The sequence below is a fragment of the Salvelinus sp. IW2-2015 genome, unplaced genomic scaffold, assembly GCF_002910315.2.
Source record: "Salvelinus sp. IW2-2015 unplaced genomic scaffold, ASM291031v2 Un_scaffold3143, whole genome shotgun sequence".
NCBI classification, from domain to species: domain Eukaryota; kingdom Metazoa; phylum Chordata; class Actinopteri; order Salmoniformes; family Salmonidae; genus Salvelinus; species Salvelinus sp. IW2-2015.
The window spans coordinates 14,320-26,000 of NW_019944432.1; the positions used below are offsets into that span (position 1 = coordinate 14,320).

At 44.4% G+C, this 11,681-nt stretch overlaps 1 protein-coding gene across 1 annotated transcript in view; it reads right to left on the reverse strand.

Annotated features, from left to right (window-relative positions):
- Positions 1-11,681, reverse strand: part of LOC112075411 (ubiquitin-protein ligase E3A-like) — a 29,195-nt gene that overhangs the window by 6,002 nt on the left and 11,512 nt on the right. The window contains 8 exon segments of the mRNA XM_070440902.1: positions 69-224; positions 2,964-3,031; positions 3,034-3,127; positions 5,309-5,352; positions 5,355-5,513; positions 6,723-6,867; positions 9,210-9,536; positions 10,760-10,861. Of these exon segments, the coding sequence (XP_070297003.1) occupies positions 69-224; positions 2,964-3,031; positions 3,034-3,127; positions 5,309-5,352; positions 5,355-5,513; positions 6,723-6,867; positions 9,210-9,536; positions 10,760-10,861 (1,095 nt within the window).

The window sequence follows — 11,681 nt, forward strand, 5'->3', positions numbered from 1 at the left end:
ATGAGTTTCCTTACCCTGCTTCCACAGATGAGTTCCCTTACCCTGCTTCCACAGATGAGTTCCCTTACCCTGCTTCCACAGATGAGTAGCTCCACCTCTTCAGGTCTAAACAAACAGCTGAGAGGCGACTCGTTGGTGACCATCTGGAAGCCCCTCCTGAAGGCTTTGAACTGGCGCTCCACACTCTTATTAAGGATGTAATCGCCATACAGACACACAAACTCCTGGAGACCAGAAACACAGATAGAAAAACAGTCAAAACTAAAAAAGGCATCATTCACTTCCACTGCAGAAATCTTTCTGATTGAGAGGGGGTCAAATACTTATTTCCCTCATTAAAATGCAAAATAATTTATAACATTTTTGACATGGCTTTTTCTGAATTTTTTGGTTGTTATTCTGTCTCTCACTGTTCAAATAAACCTACCATTTAAAATTATAGACTGATCATTTCTTTGTCAGTGGGCAAACGTACAAAATCAGCAGGGGATCAAATACTTTCCCCCCCTCACTGTAGGTATTTGTAGTTGTCCACATATTCTATGTCAGAACCGTCCAGAGTAGTGATGCTAGTCGGGCGGGAGGCTGGGGCAGCGATTGGTTGAAGAGCATGCATTTAGTTTAACTTGCATTTAAGAGCAGTTGTAGGCCAAGGAAGGAGTGTTGTATGACGTTGAAGCTCGTCTGGAGGTTAGTTAGCACAGTGTCCAAGGAAGGACCAGATGTATACAGAATGGTGTCGTCTGCGTAGAGGTGGATCAGGGAATCGCACGCAGCAAGAGCAACATCATTGATTTATGCAGAGAAGAGAGTCGGCCCGAGAATTGAACCCTGTGGCACCCCCATAGAAACGGCCAGAGGTCCAGACAACAGGCCCTCCGATTTGACACACTGAACTCTATCAGAGAAGTAGTTGGTGAACCAGGAGGCAGTCATTTGAGAAACCAAGGCTGTTGAGTCTGCCGATAAGAATGTGGTGATTGACATAGTCGAAAGCCTTGACCAGGTCGATGAAGACGGCTGCACAGTATTGTCTCTTATCGATGGTGGTTATGATATCGTTTAGCACCTTGAGCGTGGCTGAGGTGCACCCGTGACCAGCTCTGAAACCAGATTGCACAGCGGAGAAGGTAAAGTGGGATTCGAAATGGTCGGTGATCTGTTTGTTAACTTGGCATTCGAAGACCTTAGAAAGGCAGGGTAGGATAGATATAGGTCTGTAGCAGTTTGAGTCTAGACTCTAGAGTGTCCCCCCTTTGAAGAGGGGAATGACTGCGGTCCTGGGATAGACTAGATACGTTCTGGACAGGGCTACAACAAAATATTCACCTTTCTACCGTCCTCACTAACAGGTTCTCTCACCTTTCTACCGTCCTCACTAACAGGTATCTCACCTTTCTACCGTCCTCACTAACAGGTATCTCACCTTTCTACCGTTCCTCACTAACAAGTATCTCACCTTTCTACCGTCTCCTCACTAAACAGGTATCTCACCTTTCTACCGTCCTCACTAACAGGTATCTCACCTTTCTACGGTCCTCACTAACAGGTATCTCACCTTTCTACGGTCCTCACTAACAGGATCTCACCTTTCTACGGTCCTCACTGACAGGCATCTCACCTTTCTACGGTCCTCACTGACAGGCATCTCACCTTTCTACGCGTCCTCACTGACAGGCATCTCACCTTTCTACCGTCCTCACTGACAGGTATGTCACCTTTCTACCGGCCTCACTGACAGGTATGTCACCTTTTCTACCGTCCTCCACTGACAGGTATGTCACCTTTCTACCGTCCTCACTGACAGGTATGTCACCTTTCTACCGTCCTCACTGACAGGTATGTCACCTTTCTACCGTCCTCGACTGACAGGTATCTCACCTTTCTTACCGTCCTCACTGACAGGTTATCTCACCTTTCTACCGTCCTCACTGACAGGTATCTCACCTTTCTACGTCCTCACTGACAGTATCTCACCTTTACGTCCTCACTGACAGGTATCTCACCGTTCTATTGTCCTCACTAACAGGTATCTCACCTTCCTACTGTCCTCACTGACAGGTATCTCACCTTCCTACTGTCCTCACTGACAGGTATCTCACCTTTCTATTGTCCTCACAAACGGGTATCTCACCTTCCTACTGTCCTCACTGACAGGTATCTCACCTTTCTATTGTCCTCACAAACGGGTATCTCACCTTTCTATTGTCCTCACAAACAGGTATCTCACCTTTCTATTGTCCTCACAAACAGGTATCTCACCTTTCTATTGTCCTCACAAACAGGTATCTCACCTTTCTATTGTCCTCACAAACAGGTATCTCACCTTTCTAACCGTCCTCACAAACAGGTATCTCACCTTTCTATTGTCCTCACAAACAGGTATCTCACCTTTCTATTGTCCTCACAAACAGGTATCTCACCTTTCTATTGTCCTCACAAACAGGTATCTCACCTTTCTATTGTCCTCATTAACAGGTATCTTACCTTTAGACCGTCCTCACAAACAGGTATCTTACCTTCCTATTGTCCTCACTAACAGGTATCTCACCTTTAGACGGTCCTCACTAACAGGTATCTTACCTTCCTATTGTCCTCATTAACAGGTATCTTACCTTTAGACGGTCCTCACTAACAGGTATCTTACCTTCCTATTGTCCTCATTAACAGGTATCTCACCTTTCTATTGTCCTCACTAACAGGTATCTTACCTTTCTATTGTCCTCACTAACAGGTATTCACCTTTCTATGTCCTCACTAACAGGTAACTCACCTTTCTACGTTCCTCACTAACAGGTATCTTACCTTTAGACGTCCTCACTAACAGGTATCTTACCTTCCTATTGCCTCACTAACAGGTATCTCACCTTTCTATTGTCCTCACTAACAGGTAACTCACCTTTCTACTGTCCTCACTAACAGGTATCTTACCTTTAGACGGTCCTCACGAACAGGTGTCTTACCTTCCTATTGTCCGCATTAACAGGTATCTTGTCCCCGTTTTCCTTCAGGTCGTAAGTGATGGGGTCTCAAACAGGTCAGTCTGTGAGATCTGGAAGGTGATCATCATGTCCTCCTCCACGTCGCCCTCATAGTCCAGCAGCTCCTTCAGACTCTGGTACTGAACCTGGCATGGAGAGACCCAGGCTGTCAGTCAGTATAAATGGGACAGACCCCAGGCTGTCAGTCAGTATAAAATGGGAGAGACCCCAGGCTGTCAGTCAGTATAAATGGGAGAGACCCCAGGCTGTCAGTCAGTATAAATGGGACAGACCCAGGCTGTCAGTCAGTATAAATGAGAGAGACCCCAGGCTGTTCAGTCAGTATAAATGGAGAGACCCCAGGCTGTCAGTCAGTATAAATGGGAGAGACCCCAGGCTGTCAGTCAGTATAAATGGAGAGACCCAGGCTGTCAGTCAGTATATAAATGGGAGAGACCCAGGCTGTCAGTCAGTTAAATGGGAGAGACCCCAGGCTGTCAGTCAGTATAAATGGGAGAGACCCCAGGCTGTCAGTCAGTATAAATGGGAGAACCCCAGGCTGTCAGTCAGTATAAATGGGACAGACCCCAGGCTGTCAGTCAGTATAAATGGGACAGACCCAGGCTGTCAGTCAGTATAAATGGGACAGACCCCAGGCTGTCAGTCAGTATAAATGGACAGACCCCGGGCTGTCAGTCAGTATAATGGGACAGACCCCGGCTGTCAGTCAGTATAAATGGGACAGACCCGGGCTGTCAGTCAGTATAAATGGGACAGACCCCGGCTGTCAGTCAGTATAAATGGACAGACCCAGGCTGTCAGTCAGTATAATGGGACAGACCCAGGCTGTCAGTCAGTATAAATGGGACAGACCCCAGGCTGTCAGTCAGTATAAATGGGACAGACCCCAGCTGTCAGTCAGTATAAATGGGACAGACCCAGGCTGTCAGTCAGTATAAATGGGACAGACCCCAGGCTGTCAGTCAGTATAAATGGACAGACCCCAGGCTGTCAGTCAGTATAAATGGACAGACCCCAGGCTGTCAGTCAGTATAAATGGGCAGCACGACCAGCTGTCAGTCAGTATAAATGGGAGACCACAGGCTGTCAGTCAGTATAAATGGGAGACACCACCAATACGTAGCTAACAGAGGGATACGCGCGCTATATAATACGTAGCTAACAGAGGGATAAGCGCGCTATATTAATACGTAGCTAACAGAGGGATAAGCGCGCTATATTAATACGTAGCTAACAGAGGGATAACGGGCTATATTAATACGTAGCTAACAGAGGGATAAGCGCGCTATATTAATACGTAGCAACAGAGGGATACGCGCGCTATAATAATACGTAGCTAACAGAGGGATAAGCGCGCTATATTAATACGTAGCTAACAGAGGGATAAGCGCGCTATATTAATACGTAGCTAACAGAGGGATAAGCGCGCTATATTAATACGTAGCTAACAGAGGGATAAGCGCGCTATATTAATACGTAGCTAACAGAGGGATAAGCGCGCTATATTAATACGTAGCTAACTAGATAAGCGCGCTATAATAATACGTAGCTAACAGAGGGATAAGCGCGCTATAATAATACGTAGCTAACAGAGGGATAAGCGCGCTATAATAATACTAGCTAACAGAGGATAAGCGCGCTATATTAACACGTAGCTAACAGAGGGATAAGCGCGCTATATTAACACGTAGCTAAAAGGGGATAAGCGCGCTATATTAATACGTAGCTAACAGAGGGATAAGCGCGCTATATTAATACGTAGCTAACAGAGGGATAAGCGCGCTATATTAATACGTAGCTAACAGAGGGATAAGCGCGCTATATTAATACGTAGTAACAGGGGGATAAGCGCGCTATATTAATACGTAGCTAACAGAGGGATAAGCGCCCTATATTAACACGTAGCTAACAGAGGATAAGCGCGCTATATTAACACGTAGCTAACAGAGGGATAAGCGCGCTATATAATACGTAGCTAACAGAGGATAAGCGCGCTATATTAATACGTAGCTAACAGAGGGATAAGCGCGCTATATTAATACGTAGCTAACAGAAGGATAAGCGCCCTATATTAACACATAGCTAACACTATGTGTTACAAGGTTACCTTGTAATTACCTTGAAATGACAAGGTTTTAATTAAAAAAAATATACACAGCTCTTTAGTAGTTGTCTAACCTGAAACACTTTTTAATTACATAGACCGATTTAAAAATGACATTTAAACTTATTTCAGCATGTTCCAGTACCGGGTTTAAACATGTTACATTAATGACATTGAAACAGGTTGAAATATGTTCCAGTACCGGGTGAGAGTCTGCCAGGTCAAGATAGGTCCCTTTCTTCCCATCAGTTTCCTGTACACCACCATGGGGAAGTGAACATCCAGGATGCAGTTGTTGTAGATGGCCAGGCCCAGGACGATGCCTATCAGGGTGAACTGGGCCTCATTCTCCAGAGAGGACGGGTTGAACCAGAACAGCTTGGTGGACTCATCATATGTAAACATGCCTGGAGGAGTGACATTAATACCAAGAAACAGATAACAATTTGTTTGTGAATATTAAGTTCAAGTTTAAAACTTAAAAAAAATAAATATATTTTTTCATAGAAAAGTGTCTATGGCTAACATACAGTGCATTCGCAAAAGTGTTCAGATCCCTTGACTTTTTCCACATTTTGTTACGTTACAGCCTTGTTCTAAAATGGACAACAAAAATGTTTTACGTCATCAATCGACACACAATACCCCATAATGACAAAGCAAAAACGGTTTTGGGAAATTAAAAAGCCTGAAATATCACATTTACATAAGTATTCAGACCCTTTACTTTTGTATTTATTATGGATCCCCATTAGTTCCTGCCAAGGCAGCAGCTACTCTTCCTGGGGTTTATTATGGATCCCCATTAGTTCTGCCAAGGCAGCAGCTACTCTTCCTGGGGTTATTATGGATCCCCATTAGTTGCTGCCAAGGCAGCAGCTACTCTTCCTGGGGTTTATTATGGATCCCCATTAGTTCCTGCCAAGGCAGCAGCTACTCTTCCTGGGGTTTATTATGGATCTCCATTAGTTCCTGCCAAGGCAGCAGCTACTCTTCCTGGGGTTTATTATGGATCCCCATTAGTTCCTGCCAAGGCAGCAGCTTCTCTTCCTGGGTTTATTATGGGTCCCCATTAGTTCCTGCCAAGGCAGCAGCTTCTCTTCCTGGGTTTATTATGGGTCCCATTAGTCCTGCCAAGGCAGCAGCTACTCTTCCTAGGGTTTATTATGGATCCCCATTAGTCCTGCCAAGCAGCAGCTTCTCTTCCTGGGGTTTATTATGGATCCCCATTAGTTCCTGCCAAGGCAGCAGCTTCTCTTCCTGGGGTTTATTATGGACCCCCATTAGTTCCTGCCAAGGCAGCAGCTACTCTTCCTGGGGTTTATTATGGATCCCCATTAGTTCCTGCCAAGACAGCAGCTATTCTTCATCAAAACTTGTTTTCGCTTTGTCATTAAAATGTAGATTGAGGATTTTACTTTTTACTTTATCCATTTTAGAATAAGGCTGTAACGTAACAAAACGTGGAAAAACAGAAGGGGTTTAGAAACATTTCTATATACAGTGCATTAGGAAAGGGTCTTTGGATTACATATAACATGTATAACGCCTGAGAGACTACACTGTATTTTAATCAACCACAGATACAGCATTCAATTCCAAGCAGAACATCTCACCAATATCAGGGTTGAACATCTCCTCCAGGACTAGCTGGAAGAACTCTTTAGAGACCCCTCCCTCGTCGACGCCCTGCTCGCCTTCAAACTCCACAAACAGCTGCTTCCTCAGGTCCGCTGGGTTCTCCATGGAGATCATCTCTAACTGTAGGACGCCGACCATTAGGTTAGGAGAGGGACAGACACACAGAGGAACCCTTCCCATTCACCTTAGCCCTAGCCTGGTGTTGGTGGACCGAGAGTCGTCTGTTCTTTTCCACCAATCGATTGGTAGAAATGTTAAAACGTGTATTTTTTTCATATATAGACACATCCAATGTGTTTTAATCAAATCAACGATAGACACCGAGCTTGTCTGACAAAAATAATTAAAACACAGATAACTACAGGGAGTCCGATCGACATGGCCACTCTGCTCCTAAGCAACTCTGCAATATTATAGCGTACAGGAACCTGCATTTCGAACATAAATATGACTTATCTGAATTGGATCCTTTGTTCGTCCCAGAGGCTACTCCAAGATGCCACGGAGACGAGGTATTCGAAGTGGACTTCTAGTCCGAGTCAGGAGGCGTACACACCATCCACCGCTTCTGAGTATATTACTCGCTAATGTTCAGTCCCTGGACAATAGCGTAGACGAGCTCAGGGCGAGGACCTCCTTCCAGAGAGACATGAGGGACTGTAACATACTCTGTTTCATGGAATCATGGCTCTCTCCGGATATACTGTCCCTGTCCATACAGCCAGTTGGGTTCTCAGTACATCGCGCAGACGGGAATAAAGAACTCTCCGGGAAGAAGAAATGCGGAGGTGTATGTTTCATGATTAACCACTCATGGTGTGATTGTGGTAACGGACAGGAACTCAAGTCCTTTAGTTCACCCGACCTCGAATACCTCGAATGCTGACCATATTACCTCCCAAGAGAATTCTCTTCGGCTAATGTCGCAGCCATATCGCAGTATATTCCCCCTCAAGCCGATACCACGACGGCCCTCAAGGAACTACACTAGACTTTGTGCAACTGGAAACTACATATCCTGAGGCAACATTTATTGTAGCTGGGGACTTTAACAAAGCAAATCTGAGGAAAACGCTACCGAAGTCCTACAAACACATTGACTATAGTAGTTGAGATTCAAAAACTCTACCGTTGCTACAAGGCCCTCCCCCGACCTACTTTCGGCAAATCAGATGACGACTCCATTCTGCTACTCCCTTCCTATAGGCAGGAATTATCCGTGCTAAGAACTGCCAATTGAGATGGCTTGGGATGAGCTGGATCGCAGAGTGAAGGAAAAGCAGCCAACAAGTGCTCAGCATATGTGGGAACTCCTTCAAGACGGTTGGAAAAGCATTCCAGGTGAAGCTGGTTGAGAGAATGCCAAGAGTGTGCAATCAAGCTGTCAATCAAGGCAAAGGGTAGCTACTTTGAAGAATCTCAAATATAAAATACAGTGGCAAGAAAAATATGTGAACCCTTTGGAATTACCTGGATTTCTGCATAAATTGGTCATCAAATTTGATCTGTTCTTCAAGTCACAACAATACACAAACACAGTGTGCTTAAACTAACACAAATTATTGTATTTTTCTTGCTATATTGAATACATCATTAAATTCACAGTGTAGGTTGGAAAAAGTATGTGAACCTGTACGCTAATGACTTATCCAAAAGCTAATTGGAGTCAGGAGTCAGCTGACCTGGAGTCCCAATCAATGAGATGAGATTGGAGATGTTGGTTAGACCTGCCTTGCCCTAAAAAAAAAAAACACTAAAAACTTGAATTGGCTATTCACAAGAAGCACTGCCTGATGTGATGCCTCGAACAAAGATCTCAGAAGACCTAAGATCAGAAGAAGCACTGCCTTCTGGAGTGGCCCAGTCAGTCCTGACCTCAACCCGATTGGAGGTCATGCCACAGTATCTCAGAGAGCAGTTCACACCAGACATCGCAATAATATTGCTGAACTGAAACAGTTTTGTAGCCCAAATTCAGAATTGCTCCTGACCGCTGTGCAGGTCTGATCCACAACTACAAAAAATGTTTGGTTGAGGTTATTGCTTCCAAAAGGAGGGTCAACCAGTTATTACATCCAAGGGTTCACATACTTTCCCCACCCTGCACTGTGAATGTTTACACAGTGTGTTCAATAAAGACATGAAAACATATAATTGTTTGTGTGTTATTACTTTAAGCAGACTGTTTGTCTATTGTTGTGATCTAGATTTTATGACCAATTTATGCAGAAATCTAGGTATTTCCAAAAGGTTCACATTCTTTTTCTTGATACTGTATATATTGATTTGTTTAACACTTTTTTGGTTACTACATGATTCCATATGTGTTATTTCACAGTTTTGATGTCTTCACTATTATTCCACAATGTAGAAAATAGTAAAAACTAAAGAAAAACTCTTGAATGAGTAGCTGTGTCCAAACTTTGGACTGGTACTATGTGTTTGTGTTGTCTGTGACTCACCCTGACGAGGGCGTCGTCGATGATGTGGTCTCGTCGTACTTTGAGCCTGAGGTACGGGTTGAGCTGCTGTCCTTGTACCAGGCTGTAMAGRGCCGTGATCCTCCTCTCGCTGTACATGCTGATGCGGTTGTCGTAGTACAGACCCAGGCTCTTGGTGCAGGCGTTGAGGATGAAGGGACAGCTCTGGAAGGAGAACTTACTCTCCGAGTCCACCTTGAAGAAGGTAAAGTCCTTGTCCATCTCCAGAACATCGTTCAACGGCTCGTTGACAAACTCCTCGAAGGGGATGAGGGGTCGTCTGCAGTCCAGGGTCCTGACGCCCAGCTCCTTTTCATTTGACAATTTAAAAACAATTCAACCACACGTGGACACAATCCATTCCAAATCACTGTGGATAACAAAGTATTTAAATCAGAGGAAAAAGTATTTACAGTGTATTTGGAAAGTATTCAGATCCCTTGACTTTTTTCCATATTTTGTCACAGCTTTATTCTAAAACTGTAAAAAAAAAAAAAAATTGTATATCAATATACACACCATACCCCATAATGACATCACAATACCCCATAACGCCAACGCCTGCAGCACTCCACCAATCAGGCCTTTATGTTAGAGTGGCCAGACGGAAGCCACTCAGTAAAAGGTCAATGACAGCCCGCTTGGAATTTGCAAAAAGGCACCTAAAGGACTCTCAGACCATGAGAAACAAGATTCTCTGGTCTGATGAAACCAAGACTGAACTCTTTGGCCTGAATGCCAAGCGTCACGTCTGGAAGAAGCCTAGCACCATCCCTACGGTGAAGCATGGTGGTGGCATCATCATACTGTGGGGATGTTTTTCAGCGGCAGGGACTGGGAGACTAGTCAGGATCAAGGGAAAGATGAATGGAGAGATCCTTGATGAAAACCTGCTCCAGAGCGCTCAGGACCTCAGACTGGGGTGAAGGTTCACCTTCTGACAGGACAACGACCCTAAGCACACAGCCAAGACAACACAGGACTATCTTTGGGACAAGTCTCTGAATGTCCTTGAGTGGCCCAGCCAGAGGCCGGACTTGAACCCGATCGGACATCTCTGGAGAGACCTGAAAATAGCTGTGCAGCGACGTTACCCATCCAACCTGACAGAGCTTGAGAGGACCTGCAGAGAAGAATGGGAGAAACTCCCCAAATACAGGTGTGCCAAGCTTGTAGTGTCATACCCAAGAAGACTCAAGGCTGTAATCGCTGCCAAAGGTGCTTCAACAAAGTACAGTGTAAAGGGTCTGATTACTTATGTAAACGTGATTATGTTTTTTTGTTGTTGAATAAAATAGCAATAATTTCTAAAGCAGTTTTTGCTTTGTCATTATGGGGTATATTGTGTGTAGATTGATGAAGGGGAAAAAACTATTTAATACATTTTAGAATAAGGCTGTAACATAACAAAACGTGGAGAAAGTCAAGCGATCTGAATACTTTGACCGCACTGTAAATTATTGAGGATAACAAAGAAAAAGTACATTCTTTAAAATAAAGTTTAATTTCCCATTGTGGTCGTCTCTCCTCACCTTCTCCAGAGGATCGACCCGGAGACCCTTCTTGTTCCTCCTCTCCTCCCCTAAGAGCTCCTGCAGGGTGAGCTCGCTGGACTCAGACGGGGGCTCCTCCTCCTGATCAAATTTGCATTTTATTTTAAAACTTCTCCCACTACCATAAAAATACTTCACCTACATGGATAGGGCCAAATTGAAACTTTCCTTACAGAACCATGAAAGAGAACACTGAGGATTATGGGTAAATTATTATTCGACCAAAAGGTGAGGACACAACTGTACATCTGACAAGAATGAATCCAAACATTACACATTGTTGATTTGATGTACTTTCACTCTATTTGTTGATAGCGAAATCTGAAAATACTCCTGATACTTACAGTAACATGATAAGAATATTAATTCGACTTTTGGAGTAGGTACAAGATAAGAAAAAACAATTACAATGGTTTCGGTGAGAGGACTAACTGGTCTGAATATTCATACAATATTTGGAGTACATGTAAGATAAGAACACACTATTACACACCTCTCCAAACTGTGGGTTTCAGTGAGAGGACTAACTGGTGTCTCCAAGTGGACACACACCTCTCCAAACTGTGGGTTTCAGTGAGAGGACTAACTGTGTCTCCAAGTGGACACACACCTCTCCCAACTGTGGGTTTCAGTGAGAGGACTACCTGGTGTCTCCAAGTGGACACAACACCTCTCCAAACTGTGGGTTTCAGTGAGAGGACTAACTGGTGTCTCCAAGTGGCCCCACACCTCTCCAAACTGTGGGTTTCAGTGAGAGGACTAACTGGTGTCTCCAAGTGGACACCACACCTCTCCAAACTGTGGGTTTCAGTGAGAGGACTAACTGGTGTCTCCAAGTGGACCAACACCTCTCCAAACTGTGGGTTTCAGTGAGAGGACTAACTGGTGTCTCCAAGGGACA